Source organism: Vulpes lagopus, chromosome 10, assembly GCF_018345385.1.
Source record: "Vulpes lagopus strain Blue_001 chromosome 10, ASM1834538v1, whole genome shotgun sequence".
NCBI classification, from domain to species: Eukaryota; Metazoa; Chordata; class Mammalia; order Carnivora; family Canidae; genus Vulpes; species Vulpes lagopus.
In genome coordinates this window covers 89890458-89915027 of record NC_054833.1, presented here as the reverse complement: position 1 = coordinate 89915027, position 24570 = coordinate 89890458, and the positions used below count along the sequence as shown (strand labels likewise).

General features: G+C 38.9%; 1 protein-coding gene across 10 annotated transcripts in view; it reads right to left on the bottom strand.

Moving 5' to 3' along the window:
• The window catches only part of KIF1B (kinesin family member 1B), a 147049-nt gene that overhangs the window by 112524 nt on the left and 9955 nt on the right, over positions 1-24570 (bottom strand). For all 10 annotated transcript variants that reach the window (XM_041772648.1, XM_041772638.1, XM_041772642.1 and 7 more), the window contains exon 2: positions 17345-17524. In XM_041772648.1, coding sequence (XP_041628582.1) covers positions 17345-17450 — 106 coding nt within the window. In that variant the 5' untranslated portion in view covers positions 17451-17524. The remainder of the gene's footprint in view (positions 1-17344; positions 17525-24570) is intronic.

Below are 24570 nucleotides of genomic sequence, written 5' to 3'. Positions count from 1 at the left end.
CTTGATTACAGTTATACACTGCAGTATGGAGAATGGATTGGAGGAAGGCATGAGTGGAAGTGTGGAGACCAATTACACACAACACAGCAACCGATACAGAATGTTTGGGAAATTCTGCTTGCCATTTATCAGATGACTCCCATGAGAACTGCATCTGGCATCAGAAATCCAGGAGTTCTACTAAATAGCATTTATGGGGGCAGGGACAGAAAAAGGTCCATTCCTATACCAAAAACATTGCGTCTTGTGAGCCAAAACGGAATTTCTGTCTTAAAGTATGACCCAAAATTCAATGATCAAAATACAAGTTGACCTAGAAATGGAAAATATTTTTAGAAGGTATTTTCAAGGATTTTAGCAATGAAGGAAATAGAATACTAGAGAAGCTTTAATCTAACCCCTCCTTCCCAAGTAGCCAGTACTAACCTAGCATTCATACTGGCTAGGGCATATAACAAACTGTTTAGTTAAGCCTCAATTTTCTTATCTGTAAAATGGGTACAACAGTAACATTCCCTAACTTTATAGAATTGTTGTGGGATTAATGACTAGACCATGTCAAGAATTCTAACACCAAACAAATGTTCAAAATATTCTTTCATTTGACAAATATCTGAGTGCCTACCATGCCCCAGATGTAAGTATGTAGTGAAAACCAGTCTCTTATCTTCAAAGAGTTTATATTCTAATCTGGGAGTTAGATAATTAACTAATATAGATAGTATAACCTGGGGAAGAAAAATTAAGGAGACTTAGGAGATACGACAGTGGCGGTGGTGGGGTTGGCTATGAAAAGTGGGCAGACCGCCACCACTGAGGTGCCTGGGCGGCACAGTCAGGCTTTTGACTCTTGGTTTCAGCTAAGGTCATGATCTCAGGTTCGTGGGATCAAACCCCACTTAGGGATCCATGCTCAATGCAAAGTCTGCTTTAGACTCTCCCTCCCTTCCTTTACCCCTCCCCCCACCTAAATAAATAAATAAATCCTTTTTTTTTTTTAAAGGGCAGACTGTCACCTCTGAGAAGATAATATTTGAGCAGGGATTTAGTAACATTTAAGAAAAAAAAAGACCAAAAAAAAAAAAAAAGAAAAAAAAAGACCACCACCATAGCCAGAAAAAAGTAAATGATGATAAGATGTCAAATCACATAGCTAGCCAGAGGCCAAATGCGACTGGGGCTTTGTGACCAAGGCAAGGATTTTTAGTTTTATTCTAAAAGTGACAGGAAGTCAACAAAGGATCTGAAGCACAGAGGTGACATCTGATTTACATTTCCAAACAAGACTCTGGCTCCTGTATGGGAACAAAGGCAGAAGTGGAAAGATAGAAGCTACTGCCGTGTATTGACTAAGGCTCAAAAGAAATGGTGCCTGTCCCCACTTGTAACGGCAGAGAGGACAGGCCTTCCTGATGGACTGCAGGCAGCCTATGAGAGAGAGAGAGAGAGAGAAAGAGAGAGAGAGAGAGAGAGATGACCAGAGTTACTCCAATATTCGGTCTGAGAAACTAAAAAAAAAAAGGCTGAGAATGAAGGAAGGGCCACTTGAGTGCACAGGGAGGAGAAAACAGCAGTTCCATTGAGGACATGTTAAGGGTAAGATCCTTCTTAGGCTCTCAAGTAGGATTAGGTTAGCAGCAGGGTGGTCGAGAGACCTAGAGATCTCCAGAGAGGTCAGTCCAGGCTGGAGAAATTAATTTGGGAGTCATCATCACCTCACGACACTTAAAGCCTTCAGCCTGAATGAACCACCTAGGGGATCACATAGGAGAGCAAAGAAAAGAGACAAAGTTTGGTGCACTTTTAACCTAGGAGGTGAGGAAGAACGGAGGTTGAATGGTCTATGAGGGAGGAAGGCAATCAGGAGAGCACAGGGATCCAAGAGCCAAGAGAGGGGATGGTAACATTCACAGAGGAAGTCAAGCTCCACTACCTATCATGACAATGCTTATTACCACAACCATGTCTGGCCCCCCTGGAGAAACGAGTCTTTGTTCAGGGGATCCCCTGACTTCCCAGAGTTCTGCTCACCCTCACCTCTATGCCTTGGTTTCCATCACCATCCAGATCTCATCTGGTTTCAAGGCTGTTTTTTTAAGTCCCCTTCACAAATCAGAAAGGCAACTTCAGCACTGAAGGTCTAACTGGATCTTTTCCCTAATCCACAGGGAAGAGGATCTTGCTTTTCTCTCTCTGGAGGCCCTATATACCTTTCCTCCTTTGTCTTCATTTATTCCTTGTGCTGTAGTTGACACTCATTACTTTGAGAAGGCTGGAGAAGAGTGAAGAACAGGACAGACTCTTTCATGTGAAGGCTTACCTGAAGGCCTTATCCAAGATGAACAGAAATGCCTTTAAAATGATTATCACAGGGAAGCCCCGGTGGCACAGAGGTTTAGTGCCGCCTGCAGCCTGGGGCGTGACCCTGGAGACCCTGGATCGAGTCCCACGTCAGGCTCTCTGCATGGAGCCTGCTTCTCCCTCTGCCTGTGTCTCTGCCTCTCTCTCTCTCTCTCTCTCTCTCTCTCTCTCTCTGCATCTCTATGAATAAAAATAAATAAATAAATAAATAAATAAATAAATAAATAAAATAAAATAAAATAAAATAAAATAAAATAAAATAAAATGATTATCACAGGGGTGCCTTAGTGGCTCAGTTGGTTGAGCATCTGCCTTTGGCTCAGATCATGACCCTGGGGTCGTAGGATGGAGCCCTGTGTCAGGCTCTCCAATCAGCAGGGAGTCTGCTTTTCCTGCTCCCATTCCTGTTACCCCTATTCCTGCTCTCTCACTTGCTCAGCACTCTCAAATAAATAAATAAAACCTTTTAAAAAATAAAATGATTATCACAAAATGTTCTATAGGTTTTAGTCTATTAATGAACCAGAAGACTGTCTTCTCTTTCTTAGAGACTCTTCCAGTCAAAATTGGCCTTACAAAGTCTGTTCATTCCCTAACTTTACTCCTTTTTCTCTTTGCCTTCTTCTCTATTTTGTTATTTCAGCATAAAGGTGCAGAAATAATGTTTTAATTACTAAGCCCTACAAAACACGGCAGTCAAAACAAGATTTGTACTTAAAATACTTTTTATTCTCCAAAATGAATTTGTTTATCTAATTTCTCAAAGTCTCTATGTAGCAATTATAGTGTTGTTGGCAAACTATGAAAGATTTTGCCCACAACTACAATTAACTTATCATTGTGCAACACTGTAACTTTATATTAACTTTTCTAACACTTAGAGCCTGTTGAAAATCCCAGTGATTTTTCCAAAATCTTCCTATACCCAAAGTCTTTTTGAAATTGCACATAATAAAGCCATTTTGTACACCATTTATATTCCAAAACCCATAAACAGCTCCCTCCTCTACACAAAATAACATATTTCTAGAAATACATTAAAATGATATAAAAGCATAATGCCCAAAGTACAATTAAGTAGAAAACCTACAATCATAAAATTCCTTTATCGTTTAAAATAACAAACTTAGATTCCAAATCCTATAAACAATATAAATACACTATATGTGTTCACTATATATTCAATCCCAGGTATTAAAAATAAATATACAATGGGAAAAAGAAACCCTACCAATTCTGTAATGTCACAATGTCATCAATTGGGTATAAAATAAATAAGCTAGCTATAATAAACACTTTGTTTTAAAGATTTTCTTTTAAGTCATCTCTATACCCAATATGGGGCTTGAACTCACAACCCCAAGATCAAGAGTCATATACTCTACCAATGGAGCTAGCCAGGCGCCTCAAGCTACAATAAACACTGAACAAACCCTCAATTAACAACTATTCCCAAGCAAATGTTAAACAATTGGGAAAAGAGATACTTTGGAAGGCCTACCTCTCTACCTTGCTCAGTCCAAGTAGGACAAAGATGGTGGAACTAATAATAATGCCCTTGTTATTCATAATTATCCTGCATCAAGGAGGGACATCAGAATAAATTTTAATCTAACAGGTTCAAATTACACACAGATAGTACTTCTACACAGAACAATAAAACTTACTATTTTGAGAGGCAATATGTACTAGGCAGAGATTAAAAGAGAGTTTCTGGAGCCAGACAGCACAAAGTCATTTTCTCCTAATTCCTAGACATGTGACCCCAGACAAGTCATCTGTGAAATGGGGAAAATAGGAGTATCTGCCCTAGGATTACCGTGAGGACTAAATGAGTTAAAATCTGTAAGTGCCTGACTGTGGTTGGCACAGCTTAAGTGTTTATTACTGTTTTTGTTGTTGTTAATTACTAATCATGGTTTGGTTTTTCCCCACTAACAGGCATTTAAAAAGCTGCTTTTGTTTCTCCCTTCACCCATTTTGCCTCCTCAAGTTTATTCACAGTTACAAAATAAACTCTTGGTATTGGACCGAACAAGGTCACAAGGAAATAGTAAATGCAGTTCAGTCATTCACATACCTTCTGCTAATTCTGGCCATACAGTTATCTGTTCTGCCAAAACAAAAAGGCTTCCCAGACATTCCCTACCTTTCCTGGCCTATCGTTCAATTATTCAGATGTCTCTCTTCAATGCTTTTATGAGTCATCACACTGCAATGTTTATCTATCTCTAAGGCTCTGAGAACCTGGTGGCCTCCCATGCTATGTTTGCTGAATAACAAAAACCTAATTTCTTATAGATGCTCTAAAAAAACCTAATTTCATATTTCTTATTCTTACCACCTATATGTACAGAGCATTCGTCCCTAAGCAATGCAACTAAGAACTGTTTTTAGCCCACTGGAAATGATTTTGACAAAATAAGCAATTGTTAACATGCTACCAAAAATTAAATCTAAATACCTACCCTTGCCTACCATACAACCAGATGCTGCAGGCCCTTTCCCAGTCTCACTAACAGCTCTCCAGACTTTGCTAGCTCCTATTACAGCACTTCACACTTCACTGGGCAACTACCAAAAGCAATCAGCACCATGTTACCAGCATGGACTCTAAAAAATGAACTCTAAAACATCTCTTGAGAATTGCAAAGAAGGCATGAAAGAAACAAAGAAAGAAAGAAAGAAAAGGAGGGAAAGAAAGAAGAAAGAAAAGCCAAGCCAAGCCTGGGGATGGTTGTTTTCCCCTTTGGGGAAAAAAAAAGCAAACAAACAAATGCATATATAAAGGCCACATGAAGTACAGTTTGGATTTATTCAAGTCCACCTCAAAAGCCTAAAACAGTAAGATGCAAAGTGACACAGAAGACTAGGTTTCCTACAAGATTTTAGCTAGTCATCTTCTCTTCAAGGTTTTGGAATCGAAATGGTAGATTTTTTTTTTTTTCAAAAAAAAAATTTTTTTTTTATGATAGTCACAGAGAGAGAGAGAGAGAGAGAGAGAGAGGCAGAGACATAGGCAGAGGGAGAAGCAGGCTCCATGCACGGGGAGCCTGATGTGGGATTCGATCCTGGGTCTCCAGGATCGCTTCCTGGGCCAAAGGCAGGCGCCAAACCGCTGCGCCACCCAGGGATCCCGAAATGGTAGATTTTTAAGCTAACTGAAGAAGTTTAAATTATAAAATGTAATAAAAAGCAGTTGCAAATACACAATACCAAAGGCTTCTTCCAATGTGGGGATAGGTATAATTGTTCCTGCCTTTACATTTATATTCCCATTGAAAATAACAATTTAGATACCAAAACTAACCACAAAAAAACAAGGTAACAAGTAACGTTTCAAATACCATCCTATGAAACACACACACACACACACACACACACACACACACACAAATACCATCCTATGCGGTATAACTGATTCCACTTGATCCTCACAGCAACCCTGGGATATTAGGCTAGGTAGGCACTAGCAACATTTCCACTGAATAAACAAAATTTAAGGTTCAAGTGTTTGACCACAAAGGAGGGGCTAAACAACATATGGTTCTTAAATACAAAAGAAGACATGGAGCCATTAAAATCACGTTGCTGAAGCATGGGGAAATGTACCCAATATGCTATTAAGTAAAAGACCAAGGAGGCTACAGAGGTTTGACAAAGTGGAGGGGAGGTCAGTGAACAAACTTTAGCTTTACTAGGAGTGACATGGGAACCATCTTAGAGTTCTGTGGGGGGGAAAAAAAACAATCTGACTTCCATTCTAAAAGGATTACTCTAGCTGCTCTGTCGAGAAAACAGAGTGCTAGAATAGAAGATGACTTGCTAAGACGTTACTGTGGGTGGTGGCAACAGGGGGAAAGAGTGGTCAGTTTCTGCCCCAGAAGTCCACAGGCCCTTCTGACAGAAGATAGGAGAGAAGTCAAGGATGATGACATGATTTTTGCCCTGAGCAACCACAAAGAATTTCCACTGAGTTGAAGAGAGTGCAGAAGAACAGGACTGGAAGGGGACATATTAGGAATTCAGTTTTGAACATGTCGAGCTCAACATGCTTATTAGGCAGGCAGAGAGCTGCATAAACTGCCTTCTAGAAACAATTCCATCCCCACCTGTGTGAGGCTTACACTCTTCCTTACAGCAGGCCTGTAAGAAGTGGTTTTAAAGCTCAATTGTTTGATGATAAGGGATCAGGTAAATAAATTATGGTTTACTTTTTTTGTTATGGTGAAAAAATTTATATTTAGATTTATAGCCGACTGGACTCAGTTTAGATGATCCCAATCTGATCAAGATGTTGACCTTGGCCACATCAATGTCATAGAGCTTCTTCACAGCCTGTTTGATCTGGTGCTTATTGGTCTTGACATCCACAATGAACACAACTGTGTTGTTGTCTTCTATATTCTTCATGGCTGACTCAGTAGTCAGGGGGACCTTGATGATGGCATAGTGATCAAGCTTGTTTCTCCTGGGGGCGCTCTTTAGAGGATATTTGGACTGACTTCGGAGACCCTGCGTCCTGTGGAATGTGCGTGTCTTCCTTTTTTTGTGACTATGTACACCTTTCAGCACCGCTTTCTTAGCTTTCAAAGCCTTTGCTTTGGCTTTGGCTTTGGGAGGGGCAGGGCTTCCTTCTTCACCTTAGGCGTCATCTTCATGAAAGGGCTAAATTATGGTTTATTAATGTAACAATATTATAGAGCCATTACGATTATGTTCTTCAGGGATCCCTGGGTGGCTCAGCAGTTTAGTGCCTGCCTTTGGCCCAGGGTGTGATCCTGGAGACCTGGGATCGAGTCCCACATCAGGCTCCCTGCATGGAGCTTCTCCCTCTGCCTGTGTCTCTGCTTCTCTCTCTCTCTCTCTGTATCTCAAATAAATAAATAAATAAATAAACAAATAAATAAAATCTTTAAAAAAAAAGATCATGTTCTTCAAGAATACGTAGAAGAAGGTGCTCAATAAGTTAATGATAGTTTATCTCCCCTAAAAGATGGTACATTCCAAGGATACATTCCAGGATATCATCTTAGTAAGTTGCCACACGAGAAGTCATTGTGTCAGATGTAGAAGAAAATACAAAGTCTATTTTGGGCCTGAGGAAAGCAAGGCAGAAGCGGCTTTAAAGACTGACGGGGCAAAAGAAAGGTCAGGGTGGGGATCCCTGGGTGGCGCAGCGGTTTGCGCCTGCCTTTGGACCAGGGCGCGATCCTGGAGACCCAGGATCGAATCCCACGTCGGGCTCCCTGCATGGAGCCTGCTTCTCCCTCTCTGCCTGTGTCTCTGCCCCTCTCTCTCTCTCTGTGACTATCATGAATGAATAAATAAAAATAAAAAATAATAAAAAAAAGAAAGGTCAGGGTGTAAAAAGGTGCACGGCAAAGTCAGGGGCCAGCAGATAGGCTAAATTTAGAAGGCTAACTTCAAATGTCATTCTAAAGGACAAACTCAGTTTCAGTCAACTCCCAACTGGGTAAAAGTACTATTATTCCTGTGGCACCTCTGTTCCCCAACATTCTCCCACATACATGCACACACTTCACTGCTGTAGCTCCAAACCCTGACTACAGGAAAAATTGTGTCACTTCAAAATTTTTTTTTTCACTTCAAATTTTTAAAAAAAAGTTTAATGCCACTGGTACCCACATGGATTTCCATAGATTTTATGAGTTCTTCTCCCAGTACCACATAAGCCTCATCGCTGTTCACCTTCTTTCATTCCAGGGACCAAATGAGTGTCACTGAATCAATATGGACATCCCATTCAAAGAGTAAACATTCCTCTCTTTGGAAAAAGGAGTGAAGTGTCTGGACGGATTCAGAAAGAGGGGGCAAGAGAAAAATTTCATGGGCATGTACCAATCACATGATAAGCCCTGGTCACTGATATAAATAGGTATGGTACATAATAGCTCTATTTGCAAAGTGAGGACTTATTTTTTTTCCCGTAGTTTGCATATTTTTTCAAAGTAAATACTTAGTATATATGCAGTAGATAGATCCATAAAATATATAAATTTATAGAGGTGCCTGGGTGGCTCAGTTGGTTGAGCATCTGACTCTTGGTTTTGGCTCAGGTTATTTTCTCAGGGTCATGAGATGGAGCCCCACATTGGGGTCTGTGTTCAGCACAGAGTCTGCTTGGGACTCTCCCTCTCCCTCTGCTCACCCCCTCCCCTCACTCATGCACACACTCTCTCTTCCTTTAAAAATAAATAAATCTTTATAAAATTCACAAGCTGAGACAATAGGGCAAAACCCCAAGTACCCACCAGACAATTAAAGAATAGGATTCTCACCTCTGCAGCTCCACTGTCTGACCCTCCCAGATCTCTCTGCCCACCATCTCAACTCTGAAGCATGCTAAATTTTGTCATTATTGCCTTACTTTTCTTCATAGCTTTCCCATGTGTTTGTAGAGCATAAAGAATATAGAGAACAGCTTTGCCAGCTGTTTATATAAATACACCAATGTCTTCTGAGTTGCTTGTATAGCTACAGTTTGTTTATAATTTGTGTGTGTGTAAACAGTAATTCTTCTCTTCTGTATATTTTATGTAAATGTATCACGATTTATTTATCCATTCCCCTGTTGATGGATACTGAAACTGTTTCCAGTTTTTTGCTCTAAGAAAAACTGTGCTGCTAAGAGTTTAAATGCCCAAAGGGTGCCTCTGTCATTTAAGTGTCTGACTTGATGGCTTGGGTCTTGATGTCAGGGTCTGAGTTCAAAAAACAAAACAAAACAAAAAAAGGGTCTGAATGCCCAAATCTTCAGCAGTTTTAGTGACTCAGGGAAATAGTTATAAAGGTTATAAGTTATAAAGATACATGACTGAGTGTGAATGAGATAAGCAGTTCACAGAATGCATCCTCACAAAGGTCAGTTAAGAAATACTGAGCATTCAGCAGTTTAGCACCTGCCTCCGGCCCAGGGCATGGTCCTGGAGTCCCAGGATTGAGTCCCACATCAGGCTCCCTGCATGGAGCCTGCTTCTCCCTGCTTCTCTGCCTATTTCTCTGCCTCTCTCTGGGTGTCTCTCATGAATAAATTAAAAAAAAAAACTTAAAAAAAAATACTGAGCATTCCATCTCTAAGGTTAGAACACATGGTGTGGATGTGGAGAAGTACAGCTAAAGAGCTGGCCTTATCCTACATCTCCAGCCACACTGGAAAGCACTCTGGATGCTGGATTATGGAGTTTACACCTCAGTCTGATCTAACTAATCATGGCTTATTCCAGAAAAGACTTCAGGAGACCTCATTCTGACTGTAGGCTAGAAAACACATTCAGATTTAAAAGAATTCCTTTAGGGACACCTGGGTGGCTCAGCAGTTGAGTGTCTGCCTTTGGCTCAGGGTCTGATCCCGGATTCCCAGGATGGAGTCCCACATCGGGCTCCTTGCATGAAGCTTGCTTCTCCTCCCTCTGCCTGTGTCTCTGCCTCTCTGTGTCTCTCATGAATAAATAAAATCTTTATTAAAAAAAAAAAAAAAGAATTCCTTTAAAAAGTCTTTCTTTCCGGGGATCCCTGGATGGCTCAGGGGTTCAGTGCCACCTTCAGCCCAGGGCGTAATCCTGGAGACCCGGGATCGAGTCCCACATCAGGCTCCTGGCATGGGGCCTGCTCCCTCTGCCTGTGTCTCTGCCTCTCTCTCTCTCTCTCTTGAATAAATAAATAAAATCTTTAAAACAAACAAACAAACAAAAAAACCTTTAAAGAAAAAAGTCTTTCTTTCCAAACTTCCACTTTGTCCCTTCCTCCATCCCAAATTTTCATTAATGGACATGAAGTCATTCTTTGTACTAGTTGTGATGTGCAGCATTTCATTTAGAAATGTACATGTGGAAAGGGGCATCTGGTGGCTCAGTGATTAAGCATCTGCCTTTGGTTCCTGTTGTGATCCCAGTGTCTTGGGATCAAGTCCCACATCAGGCTCCCTGCATGGAGCCTGCTTCTCCCTCTGCCTATGTCTCTGCCTCTCTGTGTCTCTCATGAATACATAAATAAAATCTTAAAAAGAAAAAAAGAAATGTACGTATGTGAATGAAAAAACCTTCAAAGGGGCACCTGGGTGGCTCAGTCGGTTAAGCGTCTGCCTTCAGCAGGGGTCATGACCAGGGTCCTGGGATTGAGCCCCATGTCAGGCTCCCTGCTCAAGTGGGGAGCCTACTTTTCCCCTCTCCCTCTGCCCCTCCCCCCACTCATGTGCTCTCTCTCTCACTCACTCTGCTCTCCAATAATAAAATCTTTTAAAAAAGAAAAGAAAAGGGACACCTGGGTGGCTCAGCGGTTGAGCATCTGCCTTTGGTTCAGGCTGTGATCCCAGTGTCCTGGGATCAATTCTCACATCAGGCTCCTAGCAGGGAACCTGCTTCTCCCTCTACCTATGTCTCTGCCTCTCTCTCTCTGTGTGTCTCTCATGAATAAATACAATCTTTAAAAAAAAAAAAGAAAGAAAGAAAGAAAAAAGCCTTTAAAAATGTACTGTGTGTTTGGGCAGCCTCGGTGGCCCAGTGGTTTAGTGCCGCCTTTAGCCCGGGGTGTGATCCTGGAGACCTGGGGTAGAGTCCCACATCAGGCTCCCTGCATGGAGCCTGGCTTCTCCCTCTGCCTGTCTCTGCCTCTCTCTCTCTCTCTCTCTCTCTCTGTCTCTCATGAATAAATAAATAAAATCTTAAAAAAATAAACTTAAAAAGATTAATTTTTATAAAAAAAAAATGTACTGTGTTAGTAATTAACAGGGTGGAAAAAAAAAAACAAAACAACCAGGGTCCCTTCTATCCCACTAAGATTTGAGCAATGAAAAACAAAAAAGACCCTCGGCAAAGGAAGATTCATAAATATATGAAGGAGACTTACCAAAGGGGTAGCTAGAGACATATTCCCGTAGTTAAAGATGAAGCAAACAATTACAATTTAATCACCTAAAGGATCGTGTTGGAACCAGCTTCACCTACCCTCCTGTTTTTCAGAGGGGAATTCATGCAGTTTCAAAGTCTCCAGATTTACCATAAATGTGAGCAGTTCAACCATTAATTCTGCCCCATTTTCCCTTTTAAGAGTAATTAGACCAAAAAAAAAAAAGGTTCCAAAGTGGGAGAAACTTGGAATATAATGGGATATTTTTAAACAAAGCCATTTGTATGCACTTGGGTCTCCAAAATGTCAAGGCAGTAACATTTATCTGTACCATGGAAAATATTCTGAGACCAGAAAGTGCTTAAATAAAACTGCTTCTACTCAGTTTTCAGATTTGGCATGTTCCCTAAAGTACTCTTCACCCTCTTCTACTTTTTCATAAGAGACCTTATGGTAGGAACATTCCATTGCATTCCATGTGCAATCAGCTATAATCCCTGTGAGCAACAGTCCAGGCCAGCTTGCCAGCACAGCAGTCTTTTAATGCAGCTAACACATGTGGCTATAGCAAAGTTATTTCATTTTTTGCAATGAAATACATGCTTTTTCCCAATCTTAAACCCAACTTTATTTTTAATAAGCCATTAATACTTTCTAACAGAACAAATAGCTTGCTTAAAATCTTTCACACAAAATTATTTGGATTACATTTTAGTCAAATTACTAAGAAATGGCCATATAAATTAAAAGCAGAAAGAGAAAACATTAGCAGAAAACTGAAACCATCAAAAATCTAGAGGAAAAAGTCTCTCATACAATTAATTAGTTTTCCAAGAACAAACACCTTTCAAAGGAATCAAAATTACCCCAAAACTTCTGAGCCATAATAAAGTATTTACCTAGAAAATAAACCTTACTTTGTCCAAGGCTGATTCATCAAATTAGGATTTTTGTTTCAGTAGACTAATGTTAATTTAAAAGTCACTAATTTCTGGGAGTGCCTGGCTGGCTCAGTGGGTGGAGTATGTGACACTTGGTCTCAGAGTTGTGAGTTCAAGCCCCACACTAGAGGTGGAGCCTACTTTTTAAAAATATATTTATATATACACATATATATATGTATATATATGTATATATATATATAAACAAATAAATGTCACAAATTTCTCCTGCTAAATGTTTACATGCAGAGAGGCAATGTCTTATAGCTAGATGAAGGTCAAGAATACCCTTATCTAGTCATAACACTAGGAAGTTCTAATGAGCTGCAATTCTGAAATTTTCCCCAAACACACCAGATTTTTTGCTTAAATCCTACTTACTCCACAAGGTCCAGCTGAAATGCCCCACCATCTACAAATCCTACAAGGGTCCTTTGCACTTTTTAAAAAACCCTTGTTTATGGCAATTACCACTTTGAACACTTACTTTGTACTGAGTTTATTTCAGTATGTCTTGTGTCCTCTACCACAAATTTAAAACTCCTTAAGTGCAGGTCCTATGGTACACATAACTGTAATTCCTATAGACTCACATTAGAGCAAACTCTCAAAAGAGAAAGGAAAAGAAATGATAAGGCAGAGCAGAGCCACTCACCCTATTGTCTACAACAGTTTTGAACACAATATGATAGAAAAACCATTTGGAAAAAGAAAAACCATTTGGGAGTTCAGCACTACGCTTAATGTGATCCATAGATTAGTTTGTTTTGTTTTGTTTTTAAGATTTTATTTATTTATTCATGAGAGACACAGAGAGAAAGGGAGAGACACAGGCAGAGAGAGGAGAAGCAGGCTCCATGCAGGGAGCCCGATGTGGGACTCGATCCCAGGTCTCCAGGATCATGCCCTGAGCCAAAGGCAGACGCTCAACCACTGCGCCACCCAGGCATCCCCATAGATTAGTTTTCATATGACCAGTACAATATGCCCAGGCCTACTGCAACCAAATTATTACTTTTAATAAAAACTAGGCATTTCTTCATTATTTTTTTCACAAAAAGATCAATATATTCAATCATTCTGAAGAGATTTTTGTGGGAGGTAAGCAAGAAGGTGAATAGAACTTAAATCTTCACAAACTATAAAATTTACAGCCCTACCCTCCAAAGGTATGTAACTAGGGAACTTATTTTCTCTTTCAATTTGCTATCTTCTACAAGTGAAAACATTTGACATTCTTCATCCAGAACGGATATATTTGGATAATTTTACTTTTCCCCCCTAAACTGACAATCAAAACAAGGTCAAAAAGAAAGCTAAATATCTTAGAAACAATGAGCTCTAACACCTTTTTTATAACCATTAATAATTTCTTAGTAAGCTTTTAATCTAAATGATAAAAAAAAAGCAAAGTCAGAAAATCTAGCAGACATAGATCCATTTCTCAAACTATCCAGAACTACAGAAAAACTTTTCTAATAAGATTTTATTTATTTATTCATGAGAGACACAGGCAGAGGGAGAACCAGGCACCATGCAGAGAACCCAACATGGGACTCAATCCCAGGACTCCAGCATGCCCTGAGCCAAAGGAAGATGCTTTAACTGCTGAGCCATCCAGGCATCCCCAGAAAACTTTTTTCTTTTTTAAACAATTTATTTATTTATTTATTCATGAGAGACAAAGAGAGAGAGATAGAGAGAGAGAGGCAGAGACACAGGCAGAGGGAGAAGCAGGCTCCACTCAGGGTGCCCGACATGGGACTCGATCCCAGGTCCCCAGGATCAGGCCCTGGGCCAAAGGCGGCGTTAAACTGCTGAGCCACCCGGGCTGCCCCCCAGAAAACTTTTAATTTTACTACATGCTCTAATAGTCTTATTCTCCTAGATAGTCAGTTGATTACTTTTTTTAATATTCTATTTAGTACTCAGCATATCAATATATATATAGTAGACATAAAACCTATTAACTTAAACAGATATTCTTTCAGGCTAAAATCTCAAAGGAAACAATTTTTACAAATTATAAACATGAGCTGTATTATTTAGGTATTTAAAACATGCCACTGAGAAAGGGATAAAAAAATAAACAAAACAAACGTCATCAAGACTGAAAAATAAACCACTATTATACCTTATCACTAATTAAAATGGTAAAATATGATCTTAGAAAAAGATATTGCTGCTTACACTATCTCTGGAAGGAAATAAAACACAAGTTGCTTCTGGGGAGAGGAATGGGTTGACTACGTGATAGGTGATAGGAAGTGTTTTAACTAAATATTTTTTGTAACTTTTGAATTTTACACTATGTGAATGAATGTTTTACCTAATCACAAAAATAAATAAAAATTAGGGGGAGATGAACACAATGCTGTCTGACTTTGACAATGAATAAAATTTATAGACAATTTAAGATGTGGGCATTCTGGGGATCCCTGGGTGGCTCAGCAGTTTGGCGCCTGCCTTTGGTCCAGGACGCGATCCTGGAGTCCCAGGATTGAGTCCCGTGTTGGGCTCCCGGCATGGAGCCTGCTTCTCCCTCTGCCTCTCTCTCTCTCTCTCTGTCTCTCTCTATCATGAATAAATAAATAAAATCTTAAAAAAAAAAAAAAAAGATGTGGACATTCTAAAAACGATTTGTCATCAAGAAAAAAAACACCAGTATCATTATTTATATTAATAAAACACCTCCATTTGTTTTTGTACAGTAAATTGATTTTTGCATTTCATGAATAGGGCCTTTTAATACTCATTTCTTTTTCTTTTTATTTTTTTAAAGATTTTATTTCTTTATTCATGAGAGACACAGAGAGGCAGAAACATAGCCAGAGGGATAAGTAGGCTCCCTGCAGGGAGCCCTATGCAGAACTTGATCCCAGTACCCTGGGATCATGACCTGAGCGAAAGGCAGATGCTCAACCACTGAGCCACCCAGCTGCCCCCTCTTTTTTTTTTAAGATTTTATTTATTTATTCATGAGAAACAGAAAGAGAGGTAGAGACACAAGCGGAGGGAGAAGCAGGGAGCCGGGCGTTGGACTCGATCCCAGGTCTCCAGGATCATGGCCTGGGCCGAAGGCGGCGGAAACCACTGAGCCACCCAGACTGCCCCCAGGTGCCTTCTAATACTCATTTCTACCTAAAAGTTTTTAGTAAGATTTGCAATCCTATAAGGGAAGTAACAACAGATACCTGTAACACTGGGGATTTCTCCTAGATAATTCTGTATGCAAAACATATCACAGAGAAAAGTAGTTCTTTTTAGGATTAATTCTGGCTCCTGACCCAGGATTTCTAAAGTCTACCTTTTAAAAGAACTATATACTAGCATTTTTAGAGGGAATGCCAACAGTCAAAAATGCCTCCAAACTAAGTTATAATTAAATACATTTTGCAGAGAGAAACAAGAGCTCAATAATTAGGATTTAGCGTGTTCACGTCACCACATATACTAAAATTGGACTACTACAAATTAGAATGGCCCCTGTGCAAAGATTTACTTACATACTGTGTAAAACATTAACTCTTAACATGAAGCACAAAAAACAACATAACTTAAATAAGTGACATTTCAGAGCATAAACATTTTTCTTGGGGCACCCAGGTGGCTCAGCTGGTTAAGCATCTGGCTTCAGCTCAGGTCATGATTTCAGGAGTCCTGGGATCAGGCCCTGCATCAGCCTCCCTGCTCAGCGGGAAGTCTGCTTGTCCCTCTGCTCCCTACTCCCACTTGTGCATTGTTCTCTTGCTCTCTCTCAAATAAATAAATAAAACAAATAAATAAATAAAAATCACTTAAAAGGGATCCCTGGGTGGCGCAGCGGTTTGGCGCCTGCCTTCAGCCCAGGGCACGATCCTGGAGACCAGAGATCGAGTCCCACGTCGGGCTCCCTGCGTGGAGCCTGCTTCTCCCTCTGCCTGTGTCTCTGCCTCTCTCTCTCTCTCTCTCTCTGTGTGACTATCATAAATAAATAAAAATTTAAAAAAATAAAAAATAAAAAATAAATAAAAAATAAAAATGAAAAGTCTAATAAAAGAGGCAAACTCATAGTAACAGAGAACAGAATGGTGGTTATCAGAGGGTAGGGATGGGGGCAAAAGAGGAGATACTGATCGAAAGATACAAACGTTTAGTCCTGAGATGAATAAGTTCTGGAGACCAAACGTGCAATATAATGACTATAATTAATGTTTTGTATACTTAAAATTTGCTGAGAAATAGATCTCCAATGTTATTACCACAATAAAAGTGGGTAACTATGAGAGGTGATGGATACATTAATTAGTATGGATTGTGGTAGTCATTCTGCAATGTATACATATATCAGAACATCACACTGTACACCTTAAATATATACTTTATTTCCCACTGATAGAATCTTCTACAGAGAACACTGGCTAATGGCCCACAAATAGATGAAATCAGAATGGTTTCCCAAACAACTTAGCATTAATTTGTGTGCCTGGAAGAGCAATGATTCTGCTTTATCACAAAGTTGTAGGTTTCAAGATAGTACAACCTACCACTACTTTAAATAATTTGCCTACAAATCCATATCAAGGCATTAATAAAGTTACAAAATAAACCAGCTTAAGTCTTTTCACCTAAGCAATTATACATAAAGAAAGAAACCAGAAAGCAAGGACTTCGATTTCAATAATAAATCATCTTATTTTTTAAAAAATTATAAGCAATTACTTACAATTTTGTAATAAATTTACAAGTTTATTTTCTATTTATAGCTACATCTGTTGTTCAACTCAAAGAACCATGTTAAGGAATGCAAGTAAGTTAAGATCATCTTGGCAAGCTCAAGTACCATTTAAAATTAAGAAAGAAAAATAATCTTAGAGCCTCAAAAGATACATTTCACATCATGATTAAGTAAAAATCACTGCTTACACCTTTATTACCATTAAGATTTCAAAGTTATAACTAGCTAAATTAATTCAGTTCTCCAAGGATTTCTCAATCATAAAGAACAAAATAAACAGTCCATATTTAAATATGCTACAGCAAATATCACAGGGGGAAGAATTTAGTGGATCATTCAGAGTAGCAAAGTTCAAAGTGTTACTACCCAATGTTCATTTATTCTGTACACAGTAAGAAAGGAAAAGAGAAAGGATAGGAAAATGAGATATAATTGGTAGAAAATAACAAGTACTCACTGGTCGAGTTGCCTTGCATCTGAATGATGCACTTGGACTCTTTGCTGGTCTCTCGAGAATTGAAGGGCCGAACCCGCACAGCCACCTTCACTGAGGCTCCCGACATTCTGATGGTCTTGTTATATATATGCAGTCCAGAAATAAAGAATCAAATCTTCTTCTGAAGTTATGTTCAAGTTTCTTTTAAAAAGAAAACAATTCCACACAGGTGGTCAGAATTAAAGAAACCATGGGCTAACATGAGTATAAAGGCTATTTATTTACTCTCTTATATCCTAGTACTATTTCTATTTCCATTTCTTAAAACCTCGTTCCTTTTCTTCCCAGACCTTATATTCTCAAAAACTTCCAAATAAAAATTGAAGACTGAAATTTATTTTCCTATTCCATTATCGTTTTCCCATACCTAAAAAGTCCCTAAATATAATAATAACAATAATAATAATTACAACTGCAACGTAACAGGCATCTTTCTTGCTGTTTTTCTGGATCAATCTAGAGTAATATATGAAAAATACCAAATGTTAAAGAGAGTTCCTTACACAAGTAACTCCATCCCCATCTGCAAAACCCCTTATTACCTTCCTTTAAAGAAATGCTCTGAACTTCCTATATTTTAACTGCAGTTTGAAACATTTAGTTACATGATATAGAATTAAACAGCAAAGGACAAAGATAAGCCCCAGCAGCTCCTTCCACCTCTAAGTACCCAGGGATTCCTTTAATTTCCACAGGTACCTCATGTGACCCTTATAACCATCCTGTACAATAAGCAGAGAAGGTTCCAGAGAAGGTTCTACCCTCTGATGTACCACTGACTCATGGCAAAATCAAATCACTACATTTCACTACTGAATGAAGCCACAGGAAAAAAATGTGAACATTTTTCAGAGGAATAGTTTCCCTCCCAACAGAACAAAAGACAATTCAATGAAAAGAACACACATAAGTAGTCTCCACAAGAAACGACAGATCTCAATTTGCACTCTATCCATTATATAAACATCTTCAAGAGGAATCAAAAGAAAAAACTGAAAAAGAAAACCACATATAAGTCTAATTATAAGGGAATCCATATAAAATTTCAATCTCATTCTTTCCCAATTAAGTAGAAATTAGCAATCCTAAACTACAACTGCACAACTACCAATGCTTTCCGATAAGGCAAAAATCAAAACAAAACAAAATAAAAACCAAAAGGTCACTCTTTACCTTATTACACTGTAGCAGCACTATCTGAAATTCTTGTTTTTAGAACATCTTGCTTTTTGTCCATCTCTCACACCTCCACCTCAGAGATCTTATTTGCTACCACTTAGTCCAGTGCCTGATGAAAGAGTTTATTAAATGTTTGTTGAAGGAGTGAATTAATGAATTGCAGTTGACCCTTGAACAATATGGGTTTGAAATGCACAGGTCCACTTGCACATGGATTTCTTTCAATAAATACAATACAGCATCGTAAATATATCTTCTCTTCATTATAATTTTCTTAACACTTTCTTTTCTCTTTTTTGTTTGAATATAATACATAACACAAGTAACGTACAACATGTCTGTTAATCGGCTAGTTATGTTAACAGTAAGGCTTCTGGTCAACAGTGGGCTATTAGCAGTTAAATTTGAGAGGCTGTGTTAAAAGTTATACATGGATTTTCCCCTCCAGGGGGGAGGGAGGGCAGGCACCCCAACCCCTGCATTGTTCAAGGGTTAACTGTGTATTTCCCAGTTTTGAGAATTATCTGTTCAAGTCTTTTGTCTGGTTTGCTGACATATTTTGGTTTTGTTTCAAATAATTCTGATATTTATTGATATTAATCTTTTTTATATTTGTTGTGATATTTTTCCAGTCTGTTTCCCATTTTATTGAACATTAAACAGATAGTTCTTGTTAAATATATCAAACATATATTGTAATTACATTTATCAAATGAAAGCTTAGTTATTAACTCTCCCAGTCAATAGATCATCACCTATAGTCACTAGCTGAATACTTTGCCAAAGAATGAATAAAGCATTCAGAAAAAGCAAGACATAGAACACACTTCAACCTCCCCACAAAGTTCACTGTGATATACAGCCATCAACGGAATACTCAACATACTTCATGATCTTCTCCCCTAAACTAGCAATCTCTGTCAATCTTCTCATTTCTATTGGACCCCATACCATAATCTTGCAGTCATCTTTGGTTCTTTCTCTTTGAATTTTTATTAGAGTTAACATTAATGACATACCATATAAAAACTTTTAAAACATAAATTTGCCTATTTCTATCACTTCCTTCTGCTTATTCCCATTGCCATTATTCTAACCCACTGCCACTACCTAACCTAGTCCTCATTACCTCATACTTGCAATTACCATACTTTGAATAGTGGAACTGATCTCTGAGCTTTTCATTTGAAGCACAAAACCGAACCACACAGGGGTCTTGTGAAAAGCAAATGAGCCTGGTATTTCAACAGTTCTGAAATTTTTTGGTTTTGTTTTTCATTTTCCAAATTATGTTGCGAATCTCCAGCTGAGAACCTTGCTTTATGCAACTGCTTAACCTTGCTGCAATATTAACCTTTCTAAAGCATGACTCAATTCAACTTCCAAACTCAAGAACCTCTTCTTATTCCCAGTGCTTACAACATCAAGACCAAAGTCAAGATACTCTGTGTTCTAGTGGAGCTCCTTTACCATCCCCCATACATGCTCTTTCACACTTTCTAACAATTTCTCCCCTACAATGGGCATGTGAGTTTTCATTTTTCTCCTACTTGATGGGCCCGCTCCGGTCGTACCTCTTCCTAAAATGACTACTCAAACATTCCAGGAATCATGGTGTTTTCTACAGCACTTATAGTCCCGAACACATTATGATAACCCTGCTATCATTTCATGTGACTGCATTCTATCTTGTATTGTTCTTTAATACCCCCCCAAAGTGAAACTCCTATTGCCTCGAAAAACCCTGTGAAGGGCTCCTTTATAAAATGGTTAATTCCAAGTCTGGGCAAGAAATTTCAAGATGATTCTGGTACATTTTATTGTGATCACAAGCAAAAAAAAATCTATCAAAGATGAATAGAGTCATGGCAAAAGAACACAAGCACCAACTTAAAGGGGCTCCCAAACATGGAATAATTAGAGCATAAAAATACACACATTCATACAAACCACAAATGGATTGAAAAACACCAAATATATAAATTCCTAAGTTCATAATGATACTTTTAAAAAGCCTCATTATTCTGGGATGCCTGGGTGGCTCAGTGGTTCAGCATCTATCTGCCTTTGGCTCAGGGCATGAGCCTGAAGTCCCGGGATCAAGTCCCGCATCCAGCTTCCTGCGTGGAGCCTGCTTCTCCCTCTGCCTGTATCTCTGCCTCTCTCTGTGTCTCTCTCATGAATAAGTAACTAAAAATCTTAAAAAAAAAAAAGTCAGAAATTAAATTTTTTTAAAAAGCCTCATTATTCTGAAAACTAGCAAAGAATTAAGCATACATATATATCCTGTATATGCTGTACTCCAGGACAGCCAACTAGTCAATGAGGGCAAGTTCTGGGACGCCTGGATGGCTCAGCAGTTTAGCACCTGCCTTTGGCCCAGGGCATGATCCTGGAGTCCCAGGATTGGGTCCCACACTGGGCTCCCTGTGTGGAGCCTGCTTCTCCCTCTGCCTGTGTCTCTGCCTCTTTCTGTGTGTCTCTCATAAATAAGTAAATAAAATCTTTAAAAAAAAAAAAAAAAAAACAATAAGCTTGGTTGTAGAAAAATATGGAATTAAAAAAAAATGAGGGCAAGTTCTTCTCACCAAAAAAAAAAAAAAAAAAGTCCAGCTAATAAATGCAGACAAGATGACAGAATTGGAATGTCACCATTTTCCGTCCCTAGTAATACAAAGGCCCTCTGCAACAATCATCACCAGCTACCAAACAAACAAACAAAAAAAACAAACAAACAAAAAGCCTCAGATGAATGACTGGTTGATATGTGAACACTTTATTGCTTGGATTAGGCTGACAATATGTGAGCCAAATAATCAATCTTAACATCACTAAAAGTGGGACACCTAGGTGGTCTATGCTTCCACCTGTGCTACAGTAAGAAACACAAAGCACTACCTAGGAAGTATTCTTATCCTACCCCCTTTAAAAAGAAAAAAAAAATGAAGAGAATGAGCCTCAATTCAAACTACCAGTTACAGGACACACAGTGGAGCAAATGAAAAATTTAAATGACACCTAAAAGATACAATCAGCCAAACCCAGAGTACAGAAAAATCTACAGGTCATGTCATCCAGTTTCTTAAAATAAATGGCATGGGGGAAGGGAAGGTGTAGTAAAAGAGACCTGTGTTAGTTACCAACCAGATGCAATTATTTTTTTAATCAAGAAACTCTGCCAAAGGGACGCCTGGGTGGCTCAGTGGTTGAGCGTCTACCTTCCGCTTGGAGTGTGATCCCGGAGTCCCAGGATCGAGTCCCACATTGGACTCGTTGCATCGAGCCTGCTTCTCCCCCTGCCTCTTTCTCTGTGGGACTCTCAAGAATAAATAAATAAAATCTTTTTTTTTTTTAAGATTTTATTTATTCATGAGACACAGAGAGAGAGAGAGAGATTGAGAGAGAGAGAGAGGCAGAGACACAGACAGAGGGAGAAGCAGGCTCCCTGCAGGGAGCCCGATGTGGAACTCGATCCCAGGACCCCGGGATCACGCCCTGAGCCAAAGGCAGATGCTCCACCACTGGGCCACCCAGGCGCCCCAAATAAATAAAATCTTAAAAAAAAAAATTTGTCAGGAGAAGACAGAAGAAATGAGTTTGCCAAAATGACAATTACTGAATACTGTAGATATTTAAGTTAAAAAAAAAAAAAAATGAAACCTTCTTTGTATTCTATCCAAGGCCTGCCAAAGTGCTGAATGCTGCTGATTTACAAAGAGATAACAAAGGCTGAAAAGTCCTGGTGTGTTCTTTATACAGAACCATGCATCTGTAAAATACTAACATCTCCAACATCTGCTTGCTTCCTATCCATCTAATCAACTGCCAAATTAAATAGCTTCTACCTATAAAATTTCTTTCCATTTCTACCCCTGGCATCCTTTTTAGATCTTCAATGAATTTCTTACCCAAGACTGTTAACCTTACCACTTTCTCTTGCTTCCTTCTACACAATACTGCCAAGTTCATCTATTCCATCCATACGAAGTGGTACCGCCAAACTGGTCTTTCTGAAGCACAAGTCTGTTCATATCAGTGTCCACTTAAAAATCCTCAAAGTTCCTCTACTGTCTCCCAAGCAATGACTAGACTTCCCACACTGGCATTCAATGTGTTCTGCAACATAAACCACGTATTTTTACAAGCCCACAAAACACTGCCTTCCATCCACATTCCTTCACAACCACCCACCAGAGGGCTTCCTGAAAGTATTTCATGATTTTCTGTTCCTGTGCCTTTGCTCCAGTGAACACTGCACTCTTCTTCCTCTACCATTCTTCTCAAAATCCAATTTATTCTTCTAAGATCTTCTTGTATGGGGCAGCCCAGGTGGCTCAGCGGTTTAGCACCTGCCTTCAGACCAGGGTATGATCCTGGAGACCAGGGATCGAGTCCCACCCGCGTCAGGCTCCTTGCATGGAGCCTGCTTCTCCCTCTGCCTGTGTCTCTGTGTCTCTGCCTCTCTCTCTTTCTCTCTGTGTCTCTCATGAATAAATAAATAAATAAATCTTAAAAAAAAAAAAAAAGATCTTCTTGTATGCCATCTATGTCTAAAACCTTCACAGAATCTCTCCACCTCCCAAAACAAATGCTCACACTTTTCCATTTATTACTACTCAGCTCATCAGCCTTACCCGAGGGCAAAAAAGTTATTTACTTTTATCTCTGCCATAGATTTTCAGTTCCTTGTGGACAAGAACGGAATTTTAGTCATGTTTCTAATAGCCTAGACACAGGGTCTCAAGTATAGTAGTTAAAATATTTTGGTTGAATTCTCAGTTATTGTGTCAACAGGCTGATGTTTGAGTGTCATTAATAAAAACCGTAAGTTGTTCCAAAATAGAGACAGGTTGTTTGATCAAAAGGAAAAAGGATAAAATTAATTTCAAATTCCTTCCTCATTAAAAAAGCTAACAGTCATTCTTTTTGGAAATGATAATAAGTAAATTTTAAAATTACTTTCCTCCAAATAAATAAGTATATAATAAAATTACTTTTTCTCTAACTTGAACCTAGAAGCTTTTCTCAAATTTGAACCTAAGAATATATATTTCTTTCTTTCTTTTTTTTTTTTAAGATTTTATTTTATTTATTCATAGAGACAGAGAGAGAGGCAGAGACACAGGCAGAGGGAGAAGCAGGCACCATACAGAGAGCCTGACGTGGGACTCAATCCCCGGTCTCCAGGATCATGCTCTAGGCTGCAGGCGGCGCTAAACCGCTGCGCCACCGGGGCTGCCCTATATATTTTTTTCTGATTTAACAGTCTTGAGGTAAAACTTCAACCATCTTCACAAGTGAGTTAAAATTCCAGTCATAGGAAACTAGAGTTAAATGAACCATAGAGACTGTTACTTTGTTTCTTCCCTACTACTATAAACAGTATCTCTTTATAATAGAATTACATCAAAGAATTACAGCTTCAAAATTCCCTGGCTCTTCAAGAAAAATTATATAGACCAATTATAGACCAATTATATAAGTCAAGACCAATTATAGAAGTCTGAATCCAGGTTTAAATTCCAGATGGAAACAATAATCACAGAATACTTTTACGAAGTTACAGGAAAACAATACTTCTTATAATTAGCATAAAAATCTATTTTCCAAGCTTTGAGCAGCCAAAGGAAAAAAAGGCACACAGGAAAGACAATCACACATACTCTATATAAATCACTTACACAGCCTCAGTTCTAGACTGTCCCTCTGACCAGTTTTCCTTCCTATGACACACAATTAGAAGCGTTAGGAAAGCGGAATGGAGCAAGAATTCCAGAAGCATTCACTAACAATACAGGGATAATAAAAAGGTTAGGCTCAATTTATTTGCATTTTTCTGAATTTTTACCCAATTGTTTAACTTTGATCTTGCGCAACTGAACTTGCCTTCAGAGGTTCCCTGGACTATTATTAGGAGCCAAAGAAGACGACTAATTTTCAAACTGACCTTTCAGCAAAGTGAATAAACACTAATGAAATAATTCTAGCTTTTGGTTGGTTTGTTTTTG